This window comes from Mauremys mutica, chromosome 2 (assembly GCF_020497125.1).
Source record: "Mauremys mutica isolate MM-2020 ecotype Southern chromosome 2, ASM2049712v1, whole genome shotgun sequence".
NCBI lineage: Eukaryota > Metazoa > Chordata > Testudines > Geoemydidae > Mauremys > Mauremys mutica.
Genome location: NC_059073.1, coordinates 45,467,146 through 45,491,709, shown reverse-complemented (window position 1 = coordinate 45,491,709; position 24,564 = coordinate 45,467,146). Strand labels below are relative to the sequence as shown.

The 24,564-nt window shown below is 43.9% G+C and overlaps 1 protein-coding gene across 9 annotated transcripts in view; it reads right to left on the bottom strand.

The window, feature by feature from the left end:
* Positions 1-24,564, bottom strand: part of RAD54B (RAD54 homolog B) — a 131,012-nt gene that overhangs the window by 59,595 nt on the left and 46,853 nt on the right. For 8 of the 9 annotated variants that reach the window (XM_045007509.1, XM_045007501.1, XM_045007508.1 and 5 more), the window contains exons 4-5: positions 21,700-21,777; positions 1,092-1,292 (exon numbers count right to left, since the gene is read on the bottom strand). In XM_045007509.1, the coding sequence (XP_044863444.1) occupies positions 1,092-1,292; positions 21,700-21,777 (279 nt within the window). The remainder of the gene's footprint in view (positions 1-1,091; positions 1,293-21,699; positions 21,778-24,564) is intronic. The other variant, XM_045007502.1, reaches the window with a different exon arrangement.

Here is a 24,564-nt window from a genome sequence, read left to right as displayed (position 1 = left end):
TATATATTGTCATCAAATTTGAAATAGTTGTGTCTGAGGATAAAGGCACAGAGCTCAGCAACCAGGACCAGACTTCAAAGAGAAACTGCTGAGCTCCAGTTCATCTGCAAATTTGACACCATCAGCTCAGGATTAAACAAAGACTGTGAATGGCTTGCCAATTACAGAACCAGTTTCTCCTCCCTTGGTTTTCACACCTCAACTGCTAGAACAGGGCCCCATCCTCCCTGATTGATCTAACCTCGTTATCTCTAGCTTGCTTCTTGCTTGCATATATAAACCTGCCCCTGGAAATTTCCACCACTTGCATCTGAAGAAGTGGGTATTCACCCACGAAAGCTCATGCTGCAAAACGTCTGTTAGTCTATAAGGTGCCACAGGATTCTTTGTTGCTTTTACAGATCCAGACTAACACGGCTACCCCTCTGATACTCTGCAGACTAAATAAGCCCAGTTCCCTCAGCCTCTTCTCATAAGTCACGTGCTCCATCCCCCTAATCATTTTTGTTGCCCTCCGCTAGACTCTTTCAAATTTTTCCACATCCTTCTTGTAGTGTGGGGCCCAAAACTGGACACAGTACTCCAGATGAGGCCTCACTAATGCTGAATAGAGGGGAATGATCACGTCCCTCGATCTGCTGGCACTGCTCCTACTTACACAGCACAAAATGCTCTTAGCCTTCTTGGCAACAAGGGCACACTGTTGACTCATATACAGCTTCTCATCCACTGTAACCCCTAGGCCCTTTTCTGCAGAAATGCAGCCTAGCCACTCGGTCCCTAGTCTGTAGCAGTGCATGGGATTCTTCCGTCCTAAGTGCAGGAATTCTCTATAGTAACTCAGAGCCCTTCCCATCTAGTTCCCATCAATGGCCGTTGAAGTTATTTGCTGCTTGTAGTCACAAATCAGCTACATACCATTGTAGGCAGTCTCATCTTACCATTCCCTCCATAAACGTATCAAGCTCAGTCTTGAAGCCAGTTAGGTTTTTTGTCCCCACTGCTCCCCTTGGAGTTTTTTGCTCCCATTCAACACACACATTATTTTTAGGCCAATGTTTAAGCAACAACTATATATAAATCTATAATACCTCTTCCAATGTCTTTGCCTTCCATATCTTTCAGTATCACAGACTTTCCTTTTGCAATAAGAACAGCATCACCTTCCCACTTCTTGTGTTTTTTCTTTGAAGCTTTACACCACACAACACTGAAGTATTTTGCAAGGCAGTCAGGTTCGTCTTCCACTTTCTTGTGTCTTGCTATTTCTGGTGTTGGTACATGCACTGGGTCTAAAAAGAAGGAAGATAACTAAGAATATTAAAAGATCTCTGTTGATGTAGAAAACTATTTTTAAAAAACCCAACACTATCATCAATCAAGTGCAGTCTGTGCATTTCCTGCTATAGAAACATAAGTTGGCATGGTTCCTGTTCTGAGTAACTTACAATCCAATTGAGACAGAGACATCATAATTCAGGCTTAAAACAATGGACAGGGATGCAAGCTCAAAGGAGCACTAATTTTATGAAATACTGTGTGGAAAATATATGCTTTAAGGAAAGATTTTCAAGTAGAAGGGAAGTTATTTAGTCCATGAAAAAGAGGTAGTTCCTGGTGTGGAATGGAAGGAGGAGACAGTGGGTAAGGGATAAAAAGAAAGTTTTTGAAACAACAAAGTGGTGAGAAGAAGAAGGAAATGAGAGTATGGACTCAGATGAGGAGGAGATGAGCAATGCCTTGAAAGTAAAGATGGGAACTTAGAATTCAATGCAGAAGGGGAGGCAAGTGAATAGATCCACAACTAAAGCCAAAAGAGTGCATTCACAATAACTATTACTGTAGCTTTAAAAAACTTGAAAAAACAGTTAGAAAAAAAAACTTTTACATTTCCAGTTGAAAGAATATTTCACCCACTTTCTTTGTAATATATTAAAAACCATCCGCTATCCTAAAATCCTGAAAAACAGCAGCATGACTTGAGATTGCAGCAAACCAAATGTTTCTATCTATAAATAGTCATACATTTGGCAGAATTGCAGCTACTTATATCTATAATCAATGCAAATATTAGCCAAATATAATTAGGTTAATAACTTTAAGGATTCTCAATATTGCAAACAACAGTTGTCTATACTATTGAATAAAGACAAAGATCACATGCCTTCCATGAGTTACCAGTCTGGTATGAGTTAAGTAATAGTAGAGCAAGTCTGCAGAATTATTTGAAGGAAAATCTGAAACATTCCTTTTTAGTACAGCACATGTGCACAACATCAAAGTGAAAATCAGGCTAATTTTCATTAAAATACCCTTGCATGCTGGTCAAGGCTTAATCAGCTTGCTCCTTTGACTCCATCTGGATTCAGCACTACACAGATTTGACACTAAAAGACTGCTCATACAAAAAACTAACTCTTTTTAGGTGTTTATACTTAGATCAGAAGCAGCAAATATAAAATTCCACCTATAATAATGACAGGTGAAAAAAGGAAATCAAATAACCTGAACATCACTTCTAATGGTAATTGTTTAAAAAAAATGCAAAACATGATTATATGAACTGCCTACAAATTAAAGTAAAATATCAGATGAATGTTAACTTTATTGTTAATAAAACGATATAAATACAAGATATTTTATTTATTGATAGAGATTTTCATGCCACAGGACTTTACAAATTTCTGCTCCAATCCTGTAGAGGGAACCATTCCCGTGGAGCTTTGTGTGTGCGCGCGCAGAGTCCCTGAAGTAAATGGCAGGTTTCAGAGTAGCAGCCGTGTTAGTCTGTATCCGCAAAAAGAACAGGAGAACTTGTGGCACCTTAGAGACTAACAAATTTATTTCAGCATAAAACTTTCGTGGGCTACAGCTCACTTCTTCGGGTGCATAGAATGGAACACACAGAAAGAAGGTATTTATACATACAGAGAACATGAAAAGGTGGAAGTAACCATGCCAACTGTAAGAGGCCAATCAATTGAGATGAGCTATCATCAGCAGGAGAAGAAAAACCTTTGAAGTGATAATCAAGGTGACCCATAGAAGGTGTGAGGAGAACTTAACATGGGGAAATAGATTCAATTAGTGTAATGACCCAACCATTCCCAGTCTCTGTTTAAACCTAAGTTAATTGTATCTAATTTGCATATTAATTCAAGTTCAGCAGTCTCTTGGGAGTCTGTTTTTGAAGTTTTTTTGGAAAACTTCAAAAACAGACTCCCAAGAGAGACCGCTGAACTTGAATTAATATGCAAATTAGATACAATTAACTTAGGTTTAAACAGAGACTGGGAATGGTTGGGTCATTACACTAATTGAATCTATTTCCCCATGTTAAATTCTCCTCACACCTTCTATGGGTCACCTTGATTATCACTTCAAAGGTTTTTCTTCTCCTGCTGATGATAGCTCATCTTAGTTGATTGGCCTCTTACAGTTGGCATGGCTACTTCCACCTTTTCATGTTCTCTGTATGTATAAATACCTTCTGTGTGTTCCATTCTATGCACCCGAAGAAGTGAGCTGTAGCCCACGAAAGCTTATGCTGAAATAAATTTGTTAGTCTCTAAGGTGCCACAAGTACTCGGGTTTTTTTTTTGTTTTTTGGGGTTTTTTTGGAAGTAAATGGGACTCCACGGGTGAATCCGCATGCTTAATACATACACATGGATCCACCGTAGAAAGCTTCCACCTGGAAGGTGCAACAAATCAGCTATTTAAGAGTACACTGCAATGCTACACAATGACTAGAAGCAAAAAAACAACAATCCCAAAGCCAAAAAAAACCCTCCTCTTTTCCATCTGAAAATACAGGGAGAATTTAATGTAGGTGGAGTGTGGTAATTTGACTAAGACACATGAATAAATCCTTGCACTTTTGCAAAAAGTACTAGAGACCTATCAGTGGCCAGAAGTAGTCAGCGTGGCTCAGCCCGCCCCGCGGTTTCGGCCACTGGCTCCTGCCAGCCAGGGTCTCAGCCCACTGCCAGCCTGGGGTTCCTTCCCCCAGGCCAGCAGTGGGCGCTGAGTGGGACCGGTGGCGGGACCCCGGCTGGCAAGGGGCCAACAGCGGGAACCCCAGAGCGGCGGCCCACCCCGCATGCCATCAAAAATCAGCTCGCGTGCCACGTTTGGCACACGTGCCGTAGGTTGCCGACCCCTTACCTAGCTCAATGTTTAAATCATTTGGTGTAAGGCTGACGCACTCCATACAGCTGCTAAGGGCAGTGTTTGGGAGCAGACTACAGAGCAGCAGTTTGGACAGTGAAATTACTGCTAGCTGAAGGCATTCAAATACAGTTGCTTTTGCTGACGTCTTAGAAATGAAGCTACACTTGTACATTGTAAGCTCTGTTGTTGCTTCTGGTTATTATCCTGCACACAGACTAACAGAAATATGTGCATACTATAAACAAAGAGAGACAGGGAATCATCTGTGTACACTCATTTCTCTCTCAACAAACAAAAAGCCCACTTTATAAAACTAAACTCTTCATGACCACTAAGAAGCTGTTGCTGGTGATGTGTTCCTTCTTACTAAAGTGAGAGAATACAGCTGAAGTGTTATGGTCCAAAGGTTAAAATGCAGAGACCATAAAAGTGGGTATTTACAATAGGTGAGACAGTAAGCCCTTAAATTTCAAGATTTCAGCAAATGCTTGCTCCATGTGAGAATGAATTCCTGTAACGTGATGGAGTTGATGATTTACAGAAAATGGGGATGTGGGAGGAAAAAGAAAATAAATGCTGCAGTTGCAAATTAGTGTGACCAGTTTCTGCAGAACAGGTTTAGACGTAGATACTGATTAAATCTGCACAGAAAAGTAAAAGGAAATCTGAAAGAATGCAAAATTTAAATAAAATATGCATTCCCACATTAATCTGCAGCACTGTACAGCAGCTTAAATGTGAAATTCCCATAAGGAATGCAGCACGCTCCAGTGGACAGTACAAGACTAGGTCAGGATCCTGGCTTTGCCAACACACACGGTTTGATCTTAACTCAAGTCATTTGACTCCTCTATGCTTTAGTTTCCCTCATCTGTAAAATTTACATAAAGATATCTACCCTCTGTAAAGTGCTTTGAAATCTCCCGATAAAACATTGTTTAAGTGCAAGTATTGCCGTTCAAAAGAATAAGAAATCTGCTTCTAATTCTGCCACACATGATGATAAAAAAGGACAGATGAAGCCAAAATTTAGTTCAGAATATTTGAACATCCCAGCATACAACTGAATTTGGACCTAGGGCTTGGATACTGATCCATCTCTACAATGAAATGCCACGTTTGTATATTGGCATCTGAAATTAAATCCATTCCCGTATACATTCTTAGAACATATGTTCAGCAGAGACCGTGGCTCTTTATGTCTTCTGAGGATCAACAGAAGTTTTATTTTAGTTCAATTTCATACTAGCAATCAGAATAGTTAAGAGAGCGAATGAAAAATAGTACATAAATTCAGAGAACAGCTCTTTGCACTGTAGCTAGGTATTCTGGAATGTGTATATATTATATTTAAAATCACATGCTGATCTGAGATCCAGGAATACCTAAACCCAACATTATGATGGAAAGATAGTGTTACCTTAATTCTAAATCCAGGCTAGAAATAAAGCACACATTTTTAACAGTGAGTAACCACTCACGCAAGTTACCAAGGACTGGGGGGGGGGGGGGCTTCTCCAGCACTGGATATTTTTAATCAAGATTGCTAGTTTTTCTAAAAAATATGCTTTAGTTCAAACAGGAATTAATTCAGGGCAGTCATGTGGCCTGTGTTATACAGGCAATCAGACAAGATGATTGCAATGGTCCCTTTTTGCCTTATAATCTATGAATCTCACAATGGTATAGTGGAAATAAACACAATATTTGTGAAGAACTCCGATAGTCTAGTGATGAGTGCCATAAAAAAAAATTATGAGGAAATTAATAGTTCTGTCTGCAGGCCAGTACCGAAAATGTGTAACAAATAAGACATAGGGCCACACATTGAACAATTGGACATTGAAAAATCTCCATCATTGGAGATTTTTAGGAAGAGGTTAGACAAAGACTTGTCAGGGATAATACTAAAATAATAATTAGTCCTGTCTTGAGTGCAGGGGACTGGACTAGAAGACTTCTCAAGGTTTCTTCCAGTTCTACAATGCTGGAATTTTATTCATTTCCTATGAATGAGGAAAAAATAAAATATTGTATAGCTGCTTGCTACATGATCACCATCTAGCCTGTGCACTGACTGAAGCAGGGGTTCTGTGGAAAAATAGTATGTGATCATGTAATTAAAGACTGTTTTATAATGCTTATACACCACAGGGCAAAATTAAAGTTACACAGGCACCCTTAATTCTGATATTTCCGAATGCGTGAGTGCTTGACTTTGCCATCTTAATAATGTTCTTTTAATGCAGTTTTGTGTGTGTATGCATATGTGTATCATAAGAATAGGAAAGTGGTGATGGCCTTAACTATAAAAGTTGTGAAATGACTGCAATGTAACCTCACCTCTTAGCAAAATATTTAGCTCTTAAGGATAGTGCTTTAATGGAGGGATGATAGGTAGAGAAGACTTCCAAAACATAGCTTCTAAGTGGAAAAAATGTTCTTAAACCTCTCTGTCTAGGAAAACCAACTGACTCCACCATTCACAGTAAAAAATTAATGAACTAAGTTGAAAGCTTCTGATAAATCCACAGAAATAGTTATGCATGTCCCATCATCAAAGGCAACAGCAACATCATTGACAATTCTGGAATGCTGGCAGGCATCAGATGGTGCACTAGACCAGATTACCTAAGTAAAATGTTGAATTCATTCAAATGCCATCCAAGTTGACTGTTTATAACGTTTTCTAAGATGTTAGAACACACTGAAATCAATTCTAACATCTTTATGTAAATAAAAAAACCAAAATGTTCAGACACAAATTAAATGCAGGTAAGACTTCAGAAAGTAATATACACTTGAATGCCATGTACGGTATTTTGTATGTTATTGTAAAATGCATATTTAGAATTATTTGATTTCTGTTCATTTTTTTTCTACTTATTAAAATAGCAAAACACCCAATAAACTTAATCACTACATACATTTTAGTAAGACAAAATAGTTATATTTAATAATCACAAGTGAATTGTACCACAGTCAAAGGGGTCATTTTTCAAAGCATTTCATAGGGATTTCATCATGTAATTCACATTAAATGTTAATGGGAGGCATGCAGCTAAATCCTCATATGCCACATTGCAAATATACCACTTGGCATTCTCTGAAGATGTGCTATTTATTGCAACTTTTTGGAGGGATTTGGGGGGGGGGTTCCCGCCACAAAAAAACTATTAAAAAGCAGGACTATTTGTGATTTACAAAAAGACAAGTCTTCATAGTTTCCAGAAACCCAACAGAAGTGAAGCAAAGAGGAAGTAGGCAAATAGAGGTTTATTAAGATTATGCATACTTGTTATTAACATCTATTTTAACTCATATCTGAGGAAAACCTGATTTACTTACTTGTTTGGAATTATTTATTTCTTTATTTTATTTTTTTGCCAGTGCTAACCTTCGATTGGCTTGAATAATATTGACTCAGAGAACCAACAATGGTCCATTAATGTTTCTATTCTGTATTTTAAAGAGCATTTATTAACAAAACATATTTTATCCTCTGCAGTGGGTAGGAAACACAAACTATTCCTAGGCTATCTAAATAATTTAAACATGCCTGTTTAAAATTCATGAGATTACCCTGGAAGAAGGCACTTCTTTAGCATTTTCATGTGTTATGAAGGAATGATTACTTACAGATTGGCTGATGACATTACTGGAGGGGAAGGCGTAACATTTCCAAATCAAGTTACATAAATATGATTTACATAAATGTAATCCATTCAGTAGTTCAAGCAGAAAAATTATGTTTAGGGCCAAAACTCAACAAAGCTGGTGAATAAGTTGTAACTTGTACCTGGAAAGCACACTGTGCCAGAGGGGGGAAATTCATTCCTGTGGAGGGTAAATAGTGGTTACTGTGCTGTCCTTGCTTGTCTAGACCGTAGGAAAATGGAAGCAGTTTTAAATTACAGGGGCTCCAACGCAAATTCACAAACATGAACTTCTGCAGGAAAACACAGACTCAAGCTCCATTGGACAGGCTTTATTTTGCATCAGTCCTGGCCATTTTTGGAGCTGAACTGACCCCTAATATATGGAGGCATACACAGATGAAGGTGTAGCAGCTTTCAACCAACAGAGTCAGGTTTCCAGTGCAATTTCCAAGGAATCAAATCCCTCTACTACCTTTTACATGAATGTAAATTCTTCCACTGACATTTGTTCCACAGGTGGCTTTAGTCCTACTTACCTAGTTGCCTTTTTATTTATTTTTTCAATAGTATTAAGGACTATCTCATTTGTCTCTTTACAGCATAAAACAGTTTTAAATTTGCCACCCAAAGACCTGTTATATACTCTTTACAGGGTTTGTTTGCATTTTAAGGATTAAAATAACAAAATAAGTTAAAACAGATACTTAAAATAATTCCTGGACTTTTACTAAAATTATTTTTAGTACAGTACTCATTTTTGCATCTTAAAAATGGATTTACAAACAGCCTTTTTTAAAAGCTATATTGATCTAAGCAGTACAGTAATTTATCATAAAAACATTGGTGTCAGGGACACATTTTATCATCTAAGACTGTGCTGAATACTAGTACGTCTGCAAATGCAGACAAAGATTTTACTAAAATGAATTCAAATAGTAAGCAACCCAATTCACTGACAGTTGTTCCCAACATAAGAGGACTGCCCCAACCATAACTTTTTAATTCCCCTACCTTCCCCACAGAGTTCTCTGTTTTAGTAGTTTTGTGGACTGGACCATAGTTTGAAGCAGGGAAGTACAATCCAGATGAAAATATTTGCAGACTGCAGAGTACTGCAAGGCCCTGGAGGACTTTAATACTATCTTGCCAGGTGGCCAACTTATTCAACTTATTTATTTTACGCACGTGTTGGAAAATCATAGTACTAATGAAGCCTTTTTGTATTAGGCCTGAGTGAACCAAAGTTATGCTATTGTTGGTGGCACCAGGCATGACCCAGTGTTGACAGAGGGGTGGAAAATGACAGTGCCAATGAAGGCTCCCTGTATTAGGCCTCTGCTTGTCCGAACCGCGTCCATGTTTAGACTTTAATTAACTCCACAGGCTAGATGGAAAGAATGGAATGTGTGGCAACTAGTTATCAGTACCAGGAGGCAATTATACAGCCTGCTTGCACCTGGCTAAAGGGAGTGAAACAGAATGACCGGTCAAGAAAAGTTACTAACGAGATAATATATTTTTTTGCCAAGTATGATCTAACCTGTTTAGAGTAATTGCTGCTTCATAATGTATTTGCTGTATGGGAACTGAAAAGGAGGGAGAAGAGGGGGGCGGAGGGGGGAGCTGGGCATTGGGGGTAATAGACATGCTTAGCTAAGATCATGTATAAAGACAGAGAGCTGTTTGTCTGGGGTGTGCTTGATCTGAGGTGTGTTCCTCCAAGCATCCTGCGCTTTGAGATCTCAAATAAACTTTTTTTGCTTCTCCACCCTGGTGTGTCTAATTGGAGCGAGGCACTCCGGGCAACGAATCACTGTTTGCTGCCTCAGGCCTTTTGGGCCGGCAACACTATGCTTGCCCAAACCGTGTTGGAAAGCTTACAGAACTTATTAGACTGAAGGCCGTGTATTTACCTATGTCAGCTATTTTGCTTATCAGTTTTATTTGGCTCCCCAAGTATATGTTGGCTCCCCAGTATATGCAGCTGTGTTCCCATGAATGTTTCCAAAGTATATAGCACAAAGGGTCGACGGGTGTATCTTGTTTCCCCTTCAGAATGACAAATGTATCCTCAACAGCTGTATGTATCTTGTAGCCCCCACAAAATGATATATGTATCCTGCATATCCAATTATCCCCTAATAGATACATGTACAGGGTCTATAGGTCAACCAAATGACGTAGACAAACGTAGGCTAAGTTGTTTGTTACCGGCTATAAAGGTAGGCCGCTTGGCCATGAAAGGTGTGTCTCTCTCTGGCACTAGCCGGGACGAGAACACCCGCTCAGCTGACCGATCAATAAAGGGTGTGGTACTCGTCTTCCTGTCTCCGTGCCTCCTTGGTGTAATTAGGTAAGCTCCAGGGGGAAACGAGCCCTTTTGGCTAACACACGTGCACATGCACATCATCTGTTAAAAGAATTTTACTGTTAATGTTGCAAGGTCAAGCATTCAAACATTGGGAAATGCCAGAATTAAGGTTGCTTGTGCAACCTTAATTCAGTCCTCTTGTGCCTATGCATTATGATATAATCTTTAATTACATGATCGCATATTATTTTTTCCACAGGTCCCTTGACTTAATCAATGCACAGGATGGATCATGTTCACTTAATGTGCAGCTACTGAATATCTTGTTTTCTCCTCATTATTCAATGTGGAACCCCATGCCTTATTTATTTCACATTATTCAAATTCTTATCTGATGAAAGAATTATTAATTTTCTTCACTGGCTTTTCTATGGCGCTCATTGTACAATATTTCAGTGCTCACAAGTATCGGTTAATTTATTTTCACAACATCCCTGTGAGATGAAGGGCTATTATTATCCCCATTTTACAGATGCAAAACAGAGGCACAGATCTCTGCAACTTCAGCTAATGGAGTAACTGATGGCCATAGCTGGTTTCCATCCTCTGTAGATCAGCATTAACGGGGGATGAGACACTTTGCCAGTGGGTTTCACAGATATTTTCTAACAGCAAAGGAATGGTGACACTCAGGAAAAAATGGTTACTAACCTATTCCCAAAGAACAGTTACAGATGCATTGCATATGTCCATTCAAGCGTGTGCACACCCTCTGCACTAGAGTCAGAGATTTTCCCTTAGCAGTACCTGTCATGGGGGCCATGTCTTTGCTGCTGCTGCTGCCTTGTGCTACTGCATGATGGAATAAAGGGCAATGCCTACCCGACCATCCCCCAGTTCCTTCATACTGGCTAGAGTCTGATATGGAGGAGAGAAGAGAGGGAGTCTTGGAATGGACATATGCTACACATCTCAAAGAACAACACAGTTACAGAACACATTAGTAACCATTCTTTTCTTCGAGTAATTGCACATGTTCATTTCACTTCAGGTGACTCACAAGCAGCAAAATCTGGAGACAGGTTCCAGAACCTACCTGAACAGTGACTGAAGGACTACTTGTCCAAACTTGGCATCATCTCTGGAATACTGAGATAAAGCATAGTGAGTTGTAAAGGTCTGTACTGATGACCAAGTTGCAGCTTTACAAGGGTCTGTTGTAGGAACTTGATCCAAAAAAAAATGTGGAAGTTGCTTGAGATCTTGTAGAGTGTGCTACCATTCTGCTTGCAGGGGATACATCAGCAATGTTAGCAAAGATGTATGCAAGACGAAATCCATGAGTAAATCCTCTGCGTCAAGACTGGAAAGCCTTTCATCCTGTCTGCAACTGACAAGAAAAGCTGGGATGACAATCTAAAAGACCCAGATCTGTCCAAGTAAAAAGCCAACACCTCCTAACATCCAAAGTATAGTCTCTCCTCATCCTTATAATAATGGAGCTTAAGAAAGAAAGTTGATAAGTATATGGCTTGATTGAAGTGGAACGCTGATATTACTTTAGTCTGGAATTTCGAATGTAGGCATAAGTAAATTTTGTCCTTATAAAAAACTGCAAACTGGGGGTCAGCTACCAATGCTCATAACTCCACCACCCTTCTCAAGGAGATAATAGTTACCAAAAACAGTGCTTTCATAGACAGATGATGAAATAAAGAGCAGGTAGCCATCGGTTCAAGAGGCAGACCCATCAACCTTCTTAGCACCAGATTTAAGTCCCAGGGAGGAAGGGATTCAGACACGGAGATATAACCTGTCCAGACCCTTTAAGAATTTAAGTGACATAAGATTAGAAAATACTGAGTGGCCTGTAATTGGAAGGTGGAAAGTATCTGCATAAGGAATGCAGCTGAAGATGCTTGCGCTCTTGTAGAATGGGCTTTCAAGAGGCTGGAAGTGGGACCTTCGCCTGTTCGCAGCAAGCCTGGATGCAGGCTGTGATCCAGGACGAGATCCCCTGGAATGACACCAGGAGGCCTTTCATTCTATCTTCAACAGCAACAAAAAGTTGCATGGATTTGCAGAAGGGTTTTGTCTTGTCAATATGAAAGGCTAGGGCCCTTCTAATGTTCAGAAAATGCAGACGCCTTTCCTCCTCTGACCTGTGTGGTTTCAGAAAGAAGATGGGCAGAAAAAGGTCTTGGTTACTATGAAACTGACACACCACCTTCCATAGAAATGCTGGGTGAGGACGTAGCTGAACCCTATCTTTGAAGAAAACAGTATAAAGGGGCTCCTAGGTCAAGGCCTGAAGTTCCAAACTCCTTCTGGCCAAAGTAATTGCCACCAGGAAAGCAACCTTCCACAAGAAGAGCAGCAGGGAGCAAGATGCCAGGGGCTCGAAGGGAGACCTTGTGAGCCTGGATCAGACCCCAAGGAAAAAGTGGGTCACGAACTTGCAGGTAGAGACTTTCCAGACCCCTGATGAACCTGCTTTTCATCTCATGGGCGAAGACCGATCTCCCTTGGAGAATGGAACACCGAGATGGCTGTTAAGTGGACCTTAATTGATGACCATGACAAACCTTGGTGCTTCAGGTGAAGGAGATACTAGTCTAGGATGGACTGCAAGGACGCCTGAGTGGGGCAAAGGCTCCTCTCGGCTGCCCAGCATATGAAGCAATTACACTTGGCCAGGTAGGTGGCTCTAGTAAAGGGCTTTCTGCTGTCTAGCAAAACCTGTTGGACTTGCTCCAACCATGCTCTCTCCTCTGGATTCAGGCAGGCGAGGTTCGGATGGAGCAGTCGCCCATGATCCAGTGAAATCAAGTCAGGTCTGGGCAGGAGTGTCAATGGGGCTTTGACTGCGAGATCTAGAAGCATGCCAAACCAAGACTGATGAGGCCATGCTGATGCAATAATGATAACCTTCGCTTTGTCCCCCTTAAACTTCAGAAGGACTTTGTGAACTTGGGGTATTGGAGGGATGGCATGCAGCAGGCCGTCTGACCATGACTGTAGAAAGACATTGCACAGGGAATCTTTGTCTTGACCATGCCTCATGCAAAAGCGAGGACATTTTGTGTTTTGTGTGGGGGCGAATAGGTCCACCTGGGTAGTTCCCCACCTCAGGTGGAGAGACCACTCATGGTGAGAGAAAAAAGGCATCCTGAGGTGATCTGCCAATACATTCCGCTGCCCAGGGAGATGAGATGCCTCCAGGTGAATGGAATATTTCACGCAGAAATCCCATAACCCGAGAGCTTCCTGGCAGAGGACCTTGGCCTGGAGCCTCCCTCTTTGACGACAGGTGGGTTGGGCAAGGAATATTTGCAGGCCAAGCGTATTGTCCTGAGCTCCTTTACATTTATGTGTAGGGATAGCTTGTTCTGCTACCAGAGACCTTGGTTCCTGAAATCATCAAGGTGAGGCCATTACCCTAGATCCGATGTGTCGGACGCCAATGTTATTGTGCACCATGGGGATGCGAAGGGTACTCCAGACATAACTGAGGCCAGGCCCAACCACCACATCAGGGATGCCAGGACTGGCAGTGGGATGGTAAGAACCGAGTCCAAACGGTGCCTGTTCATGGAGTAAACTGAGGCAAGCCACATCTGAAGCAGTCTGAGATGTAGCCATGCGTACTGTACCACATAGGTACATGCTGCCATGTGTCCCAACAGCAGTAGACAGACACGAGCGGTCGTCAATGGGTTGCCCAATGCCTGGGGTGATTAGGTCAACCATAGCTCGGTATCTGGTCTACGGGAGAAATGCCCAGGCTTGAGAGGCATCAAGCACTGCTCCTATGAATTCTATTTTCTGCACCAGGACCAACATCGACTTTTGCTCCTTTATTAAGAGGCCCAGCACCCAGCAGGTGGCTCACACTGCACTGATGCTATGCTGAACTTGAGCTCATGAGCGGCCTCATATCAACCAATCATCAAGGTACGGGTAAATCTATATGCCTCAAAGGGCTGAGGTAGGCTGTGACTACCGCCATTCACTTTGTGAAAACTTACAGAGCCACCAACATGCCAAATGGGAGCACCGTAAATTGGTAGTGGGTGTGGCCCACTGCGGAAGATCGAGATGTGGAAGTACACATCCTTTAAATTGAGGGCAGAGTACCAATCTACTGGATCCAGGAAGGGAATAATGATTATTTGGATTTGGATGATTTAGTTGGGGATTGGTCCTGCTTTGAGCAAGGGGTTGGACTAGATGACCTCTGAGGTCTCTTCCAACCCTGATAGTCTATGATTCTATTCTTTGATTCTATGAATAATGGAGGCCAAGGAGACCATGTAGAACCTCAGTTTCTTGAGATACTTGTTGAGGTGAGGCAGGTCTAGGATAGGCCAGAGGTCCCCTTTCACCTTGGGAATCAAGAAGTAACAGGAGTAAAATCCCTTCCCTCTCAGTTCTGGAGGAACTACCTTCACAGCCCTGCCTGCAGGAGGACTGATACTTCCTGGACAAGAACTTGCTCATGAGAAGGGTCCCTGAAGAGAGACAGGGAAGGGGGGTACAGTAGATGGATAGAGACACACAGAAGGATGTAGCCCTATGCCATGGTATAAGTACCCAGTGGTTCAATGTAATTGACGACCAAGCAGAGAGGTATGTCGAAAGGCGGTTTAAAAATAAAATGGGGAATGGATCCAGGAGGGAGACCGGTAAGTTTTCCCCGAGCATGCCTTCAAAACGCCTGTCTATTTCTGCTCAGGAACCAGCTAGTGCCCTGCTGAGTGGTGGTAGAGGATGGCTGGCTGGTGGCGCCTATAACCTTTTCTTCTTCTCTGGCTCATGTCTGGGTGGCCCCAAGAACCTGGGTGGTTCTTGTGGTCTGAAGTGCTTCCTGGAGGTCGACAGTTTATAAAAGTCTTAAGACCACAGCATGGCCCTGGAATCCTTGAGGCTGTCCAGTTTGGTGTCCATCTGGTCTGAGAATAACAAGGTTCCCTCAAATAGGAGATCCTGCACCAACTGCTGAACCTCTTGGGACAGTCCTGATGACTGCAGCCACAAACTACGCCTCATAGTGACCACCGATGCCATTGTCTTGGCTGCCAAATCTGTTGCATTTAAGACAGCCTGGAGGGATGTTCTGGCCGCCACCTTTCCTTCCTCCATGACTCTTGCTGCAGGGAGTCCTTAAATTTTCCCAATGAATCATGGACATTGAACTCTTATCTCCCCAGCGGCACCTGCTGATGAGAGATACAAAGTTGGAGGCTAGCAGTGTAATAAACCTTCCTACCAAATAGATCTAGGTGTTTAGCATCCTTGTTCTTTGGGGTAGTGCTTGTTTGGCCCTGTCTATCCCGCTCGTTAGCAGCGGAAACCACCAAAGAACTCGGGGGTGGAGTGCAAATACATATATTTGCATCCCTTGGTGGGAACATAGTATTTTTTCTCCACCCTTTTAGAGGTCGGGGCAGAGATGATGGGGTCTGCCACAGTGCCTTTACCAACTTAACTACCTCATCATGCACTGGTAAGGCCACTTTAGAGGGAGCAGTGGCAGCCAGAATATCAAATAGTCTGTCTGTGGGCTCTTTCAACTCTTATGCCTCCAGGCCCAGATTGGTGGCAAAACTTTTAAGGAACTCTTGATAGGCCCTAAAATTGTCCAGAGGCAGTAGGTTAGCGGAACCTGTGATTGGCTCATCTGGGGATGAGGAGGAGGATGCCACTGGTACTGAAGGAGCTGAATCCTCTACTGCCTCCAAAGCAATATCTATCAGAGGTACCACCGGGGTCTTGGTACCATGGTTGGAGTCCGAGCCCAGCCCTGGAACTGGGTGTGGTGGGGCTGCAGTCTATCTCTCGGAGATCGCGAAAGACTGAGGGTGAGAGAACAGCCTGAGCACCACAGGGAACCCCCACAGGTTCCAGCGTTATCAATGGATGGGCCACTGCCCCGGAGGCCATACTTCCATACATGGTCCAGCACTGAAATCCAGTGCATAGGCTGGGTGGAGGCACCTCTTTTGTCGGGGAGCAGATTCCCTACAGAATCTGATGGGGGGGGACTCCTCCGATGAGCAAGGCAGAGCCATTGCCGTTCCCTCCTACTGGCTATGATGGGGAACCGGTGAATGGTGTAGGGCTGGGGATCGATTACTTGGCTGAAGAATGGCTATGAGTAGCTGGTGATCAGTGCCAGGACCCCAGTGTCTGGTACCAGGGCTCTGATGACCAGTGTTGGGCCGCTGGACACAGATGCTTCGATGCCAGACACCAGCATGATGATGGAGACTGGCACCGGGTTGGGGACCGTTGCAGAGGTTCCATAGCAGGCTTCCCTCTGGATGCGATTGCCATTGGTTCTACGGAGGCGGGCGGTCCCGGGGTGTGGGAGGCACTGGCAAAGCCATAAGGTCCCTTGCCGCTTGGAAAGCTTCCAGCGTGGAGGGGGCTCTCAAGTGCGATGTACCCCGGCCGCTCCCAGGAGTGAGGGGCGGGTCCTGGGTCAGGCTAGGCGCTGCAGGTGGAGTCAGCTCCACAGTCGAATGCCTCTGTGGGGAGGACGAATGGCCCAGGATGGGTCTCGACTTATCAGCTCTGCCCCTCTTTTCTCTATTGGGCACCTGGAAGTGCCCTCTTTTTGGTGTGTTTCTTGTGCTGCTTTCTTGGTGCTGGGGATGTAGAGTGGTGTTGAAGGGGACATGGTCCCAGAGGAGTGCTGCACACCGAAGCTGACGTGCTTGGTGCCGAGTCCAACCAGCTCGGTTCCAAAGCCAGTCTAAGTGCATCTGCAATGAGCAAGGCCTTTAGACAAATGTCCCTGTCTTTCTAGGTGTGGCCTGAAACCCTGGCAAATTTTGCACTTGTTCTTGATGTGAACCTCCCCAAGGCAGCTCAAATAGGGATTGCTCACCAGCATGCGCTTACTACAGGCAGAACATGGTTTGAACCCCGGGGACCAGGGAATGCCCTGTCTCTGGGATGATGTCCCCTCAGGGAACTACTATATTTCACTAACTCACTCTAAAACTAAGACTATTTACAACAACACAGTTCAGCAACCACTGGAAAAGGCTTGCAAATACAAGGAAGAGAACACTGTACCAGCAACTGTCACGAGCGGTAAGAAGGAATTGGAAGGGCGCGGGATTGGTGGCGCCTCTTATACCGGTGCATGAGTGTAGGGCTCCCGGGATGCTAGAGCCAGCCGTATGGATACCACAGGGGGAAAAATCTCTGGCACCAGGGCACATGGCGCACACACACCTGACCTGGAATGGACAAAAACAAGCACTCAAAGAAGAAGGATCAGATTCTGGTGTGACTGACTTCTACTTGGAGCATGGATCGATCTCATATCAGCCAGTCATTCAGGCAAGAAAATACGTGTATCCCTGCTTTCCTTAGGAATGCAGCAACCACCATGCATTCTGTAAATAGTTGCAGAGCAACAGACAGGCTGAAGACTAGAACTGTAAACGGCAAATACATGTTGTTGACTAGAAACAGTAGGAATCTCTTGTGGCTTTGATGAACAGCCACACGGAAATACGCATCCTTCAAGCTGAGGGCAGCGTACCAGTTGCCAGGTTCCAGGGAGGGGACGATGGAGGTCAGGGTGACCATATGAAATCTTGTTTTCTTTATATATTTGTTCAGATTTTGCAGACCTGAGATGGGTCTGAATCCTTCTTTTGCCTTTGGAATCAAGAAGTAATGTGAATAGAAACCTTTCCTTCAGTGAAGACGGGTGTAAGCAGGGTGGTCCCCTGCTCCTGCCCTGAAGGGCTTAAAACAGCCCAGGAGAGGGCTGTGGCTGGGGCAAGAAGCCTGGGCTGATTGGGGAAAGTAGGCTCAGCTGTGGCCATGTTCCAATCAGTCCCAGCTGGCCCCTATAAGAGGCTGTGCCCAGCCAGTCTCCCTCTGGCTGTAGGGAGCTAGAGACAGGGTACCTGAGTGGAGCAGGGCTGGGGAAAGGCAGTGGAGCGCCAGCCTGGAAAGCCCCAGGCTACAGCCTAGCAGAAGGCAACAGGTACTGGGGGTCGCAGAGGGCAGCCCAGGGGTAGGCACGGCAGCAGGTCCAAACCTAACTTTGCCAGTGATGAGTAGGCTGATACTGCAGTCTGCCCCAGGGCATGGGGGCTAAACAATGACTGGCAGTAGCCATACACTGAGGCGAGGTGGGGATAGTGGGTGGGGGTTCCCCAGGGAGGGGGAGACTCTGAGAGAAAGGGGTTACTGCCAGGGGGCAGCACTCCAGGTACAAGGGCACCGGGTCCGGGAGGGACATGGGGGACAGAGGATAGGTGGATCACCGGCCTGCAGAGGGCACTCTGTAGGCTGGAAATCGAGCCAATTCCCAGAAGTCACCAGCAGGAGGTGCAGCAGGGGTGAGTCCGTTGTCTACACGGGGGAACCTTCTCTATAGCTCCCAAATGGAAGACTAGTATTAGAGGGGTAGCCGTGTTAGTTTGGATCTGTAAAAGCAGCGAAGAGTTCTGTGGCACCTTATAGACTAACAAACGTATTGGAGCATAAGCTTTCGTGGGTGAACGTATCCAACGAAGTGGGTATTCACCCAAGAAAGCTCATGCTCCAATACATTTGTTAGGCTAGAAGATCCCACAGAACTCTTGGCCGTTTTTATAAATGGAAGACTGGATCTCCTGGAGGAGAATAGCCTTGTGAGAGTGGTCTCTTAAGAGGAATGGGTTAGGGAGTGGAAGGGAAGGATGGAAATAAAGTGCTAGATGTATCCCTGCTCCACAATACTTAGAACACATCAATCTGTGGTAACATGGGACCAAGAAGATAGGAAGTGGGATAGCCAGTCAGAAAAAAAATGAAGGAGAAACGTGCAAGAGTGGATCTGGTACTCTATCCTTGACAAGGTAGTCAAACATACTGCTTGGAATTTCTAGACTGCCTCCAGGAACCTGCCACAGATGAAAACTGAAGAGGTAGATGTCTCCTACTATGTTTTTTTCCCCCTTTGGCAGAGCTGCTGCTCTCCTGCTCTCCCCAGATGGAGAAAGTGACATGGATGCAGGGAGCCCTGATGTCACTCCTTGCTCCCTCCCTCACAACCCCCCCAGGAGAGAGCGAAGGAGCAGCGTTCAAGGGGGGAGCGAGCGGCAATGCCAGCTGCTCTGTGCATCCAGGTCAGTTTCCCCAGGGAGCAGAGTAGAGGGGTGCAGGGGTGCAAGAGGGAGAGTGCAGGGGTTGGGACACAGGAGGGGGGCACAGGGATATAGACAGACAAAGGGAACATAGTTTAGGGGTTGGGGAGCCTGGGGAGCCCACAGGGACCAGGGGCACCAAAATACAAGTTTGCCCAAGATGCTATTTTCCCTAAGGCCAGCCCTGGAAGCAAGCCAACATGCTCCAACTACCAACCACAGGTGGCAAGAAGGAACTGAGGATGGTCTAAGATGACTCCACCCTTTATACCATCATGGAGCAGCACAAAGCAGCAGAGGGCACATGCACCACACCGACAGGTAACACTGAGGGAAAAATCTCTGATTAGTGCACTGCACGCACGCACACACACACACACCTGAAGTGGAATGGACATGTGCAATCACTTGAAGAACCATCTTCAGCTCCATCCCGGGCTCTGGAGGGGAGTGTTCTCTAGTGGGCACAGACTCTTGTGCATCTTCCCCCTAAGTGTGACCCCTTCTGCTCCATCCCCTCTAACCTGTCCCTGTCCTATCTCTACCCTAACCCCCGCTCTTCATCTTAGTCCCATTTGCTTAACCTAGGCAGGCCCAGTTTCCACTCTTCATGATTCTTATCAATGCCCCAGTCTCCTTGCCCAGCCATTGCCAGTTCCCTGTGTGTGCCCTCTAGCTCCTTGTCCTGACAGTCCTATCTCCCTTCCTGCCACCTCTTCATCAGATATCTCTCTCCCACCGCAGCATTGCTTCCAATCATCCTCCACCCATATTCCCAGTCCCCACTGACTCCCATTCTCAACTGCTCTGCCCAGGCTCCTCATCCAGTCTCAGTGCGCCTCCCTATCCCACCTATTATTTTTAAATTCTATTTCAGCTAATGGAAAGTATAAATTTATAATAATTCAAGTGTGTAAATTAGCTAAGCAACATACATATAAGAACCATGAGAAATGTGGTGCAGTAACTGGTTAATTAAAGTATCAGAGGAGTAGCTGTGTTAGTCTGGATCTGTAAAAGCAGCAAAGAGTTCTGTGGCACCTTATAGACTAACAGACGTATTGGAGCATGAGCTTTCGTGGGCATCCGACGAAGTGGGTGTTCACCCATGAGAGCTCATGCTCCAATACGTTAGCCTATAAGGTGCCACAGAACTCTTTGCTGGTTAATTAAAACTACTCAACTAGCTTGTATTTTATACTGTATGGCTCTCATATATCCCGTCAGCCAAGGAAACACCATTGTCAGTGTTACACCCACCACGAGATCTTTGGAACACATCAGGGTTCAAGGGATTATTCCACATAGCCATAATGTTGGGTGGTATCAGATCCCACATTGCAGAAGGAGGACAGGTACACTGGAGAATGTCTATGACATTCCATGATTGCAGAAGGTAAGGCATTCCCTCCATTTCGCTCTCTCCTCTCCTCTCCCAAAGTAAGAATCACAATTATCTCCAAACCTGGTAGAGTACGGGATGACTGTGGAGGATCCATCAACAGAGAGGTTTAGCTAGCTAAAACCCAGTAAAATCTAAAGAAGTCATGTCCTTGCTACTAATGGAACTTTGTTCAGGCCACGTGGACTCTACTTTAATAAAGAACACCACTTAATCAATATAGTCAGTCTGACTGGGATAAAACTGAGTGTTTTCATTTTTAGTATTAATCAGCAAGAAGCATAAATCACAGGACATCTTAATTTCAGTAATCTGTTACACAAAGAAGCGCAGTTAAAATTCTAAAATGTAACAATAGTAAATAGCAAACATTATGTGTCAAAATGTTACGCAATGAGCTTTTCAGATGATTTAAAAACAAATTCAAAAGGAATAAAAAAATGAAAAACAAATCAAAAATGTGTATTATACATGCACTATAGTGCTATATTTTAAATTGTATTTTCAATCTTTAAAATACAAACTATTTCTAAAAAAGACACTCACTATCCTAGGGTTTCTATTTATTTCCATCCAAAGTATTTAAAAGACGTCAATATGCTTGAACAATAATTATTTAAATTCTCTCCTGCGGCAAGGAATTTTTGATTATTATTTTATCACAATTAGAATTGATCAATTCTATAACACTGTGGAATAAGATAAGAAATTAAACCAAAAGTCCAGTGTGCTGTTAGTTTTTTAAAAATGGAAATTTAAAATTTGGAATATATTCAGCTTACTGCCTGTAGAGCTATGTAAAATTTAACATTTCCATAACACGTGTTTTTAACTGAATGCTGTGGAACAAAGCAATTTTTTAAAATAGGGAACAAATGCCAAAGTTTGTAATCTCTCTTTACTTCCTGGGTTTTGCACTCCACCCCACCCCCCCAACATGGCATCCAACTACCTTGTTAAAAGGAGTTAGAGCTGAAATAAGGGAAGATTGCTCACCAACAAACCTGTCTGTCATATCCTCTCTTCTTTTCTCCAACTCAGCAATAGCTCTTACAGACAGTACTATGGCTTCACCTATTGGGAAGCAGGAGGCAAAAGGTCTGTCAATCAAAGACAATATATAAACTCTATTCTGTCCAGTGAGAAAAATAATATCTAAAACACGATGTAAGATACTAAGGTGTAGGCAGTACGGCTGGACTGGTGTCGTGGAGTCCAGAGGTGGCTACAAGGCAGTGGTCAGAGTAGTTGTGAGAGCTGAAATCAGAAGGCAAGAGTCAGGGTAGAAGTCAGGCTGGGGTTGGACACCAAAGATCAGAGAGTGAAATGAGGTGAGACAAGGCAAAGTCTGAAGCTGCAGCAAGCCAGAAGTCTGTGTGGTTGCCCAGACAACTTTCTGGGGCACCCTCCGGGGTTAGAAAGTAAGAGTGGCCCAATCAGAGCACCATAGGGTGCTGCTGCTCTGGCCCTTTTGGGCAGTACTTCCTGCAGCACCTAATTGCCACAGTAGTCCTTGGATGTGGCTCTGCATGACCTCCTTGGGGTGATGTGGGAACATCAGTTGCCCCAGGCTTCACTGACCTAGATTCTAGTCCTGTGGATCCTTAAACAGGAAAATAGCAAGAGCTGAAAGAAAATAATTGGCAACACCCCAAGTGAGCAGGCGGGAGAGATGGAGGACATGAGAAGAGAGAACTATGACAAACAGGATTACCTGTAAGCAATCCTGCCTTGTCATATAGTACATCCCAATTCTCCCATTTTACCTGGCAAAAGCCCTTACAGACAGCAACTGTATCCCAGAACTTATCTGTACAGTAGCCAAATGCAAGAGTCTGCAGCAAAAGACTGGACCATCTGGCAGTGGTGGGTGAAACTAAGTGGCTGCCTTGTTAGTAGTAGAAGCAGGTATTTAAACCCTCCAAGCCCAAATTATTATCATTACCTAAGAGCGGTGACACTTCTGACATGACGATGAGATTTCATAGCTTGGTCATATAAGAACAACATTCTTGCTCCTTCTGGGCAATAGCAGGTGGCCTTGTCTTTATTACAGCTCTCAAAACAATATTTTTAAGAATCAGAGAGGTAGCCGTGTTAGTCTGGTTCTGTAAAAGCAGCAAAGAATCCTGTGGCACCTTATAGACTAACAGACGTTTTGCAGCATGAGCTTTCGTGGGTGAATACCCACTTCGTCGGATGCAAGAGACTCTTGCATCCGACGAAGTGGGTATTCACCCACGAAAGCTCATGCTGCAAAACGTCTGTTAGTCTATAAGGTGCCACAGGATTCTTTGCTGCTTTTACAATATTTTTAAGAGTTTGTGTAATATTTAACATGACCACCCACTCAACAAAGGAGGCAGTAGCATGATTTCTGACATGTCTTATTTTTCTAAAAAATTCTGAGTCAAGAGGAGAAGAGGGGAACACTATCATAGTTGCTTGCCTCAATCTCAAGCAAATGAATATATCCCTCAAAATTGAGATTGCAGCTCTTGCCAGGACTCGTTTAGCATGGTTATCTTGCTGGAAGCACGCTAATAAACTGTTGGAGACCCCAGGAAAGTGAAGGCTCCACTCACTCATCCTTGCTAGAGGTACATTTTTCTGAGGCAGACAGGGATGGAGGCACTGCTAAGGTACAGAGACTGGGGAAGGAGAAGGACAGAACATGGTGCTGTGTTTTCCATGCTGCCCTGTTCATATATGTTAGTTCAGTATGGCTCTGTACTAGAATAGAGAAGTTCCTAAGATTGCAGGTCCAGAAGAACTGCCAAAGGGTATGTCTACACAGCACAATCCTGATGGCAGTGTGTAGAGTACACACTGCATGCTTCCCCCGCCCCCCAGAATGGGTATAAACAACATTCTAGATAGTGAGGCACTGTTTAGGCATATGAAGACATGCCAAAACTCTCTCTCTACATGCCCAAGCAGTTCCTCCCACATCTATAGTGCTATTTTTATTAGTGTAATGTCCTGGTGCCTCCCCACTGGCAGAGTCTTTTCATGCAGTGAAGAAGTAGTGGCAAAAGACTCCAGCAGCAGGGAAAGACTCCGACAGCAGGGAGACAGTGGGGAAAAGCTCAGGCAGCTCCCCGTGGCAGGGAAAGTGGGAAGTTGCCAGAGTCTTTCCCTGCCACAGTGAAAGACTCATCAGTGCAGAAAGGCTCCCTCAGCTCCCCGTTGCATCCCCCTGGCCAGAGCCTTTCAGAGCCATATTTAGCTACCCACTGTAGTGTGAACACAGCTTGTTTTTTGCTGCAGCATACCCTATATGTCACTGCCAGAGGTGTGCAGTGTAGATATACCTTAATGCTACAACATAACAATACTGAAGGTACACTTTCTAAGAAATGAAAGATGCCCAAGTCTAAGAGGCAGGTAAAGTGATGATGCAAACCAGATATGGGTGCTGGAGAAGAAGTGCAGACCCACAATAATTGGAGAGAGAGAAGCACCAAATATGGTTGACTTCTTGATAGACTAAGAGAAGGAAAGGACATCTTCCATGGGAAAAAAAATTAAAAAGTACATTTGAAGGAGGATGGCTAAAGGTAGACATGAACCCACAGGACAGGGTGCAAGCCAACTGCAAAATGACCCAAGAATTGAAAGATCCACTATGATGAAATCAGAACAAAGGAAACTGGAACTATAAGATGTCTCTGGATAGAAGATGCTGCTAGCACAAAGAAGAAGAGAAAACTCCTTTCTCTGACAAACATAATACAAACAAAACAATCATAATATGGAGTTAGGATGGTGGAGAAAGGGTCTTCATGGGACCTCCATATTCTATTATGTCTTCATCTACCCAACTCTTTCCCTCACAGAATCTAAAACTTTGGGGAGGTT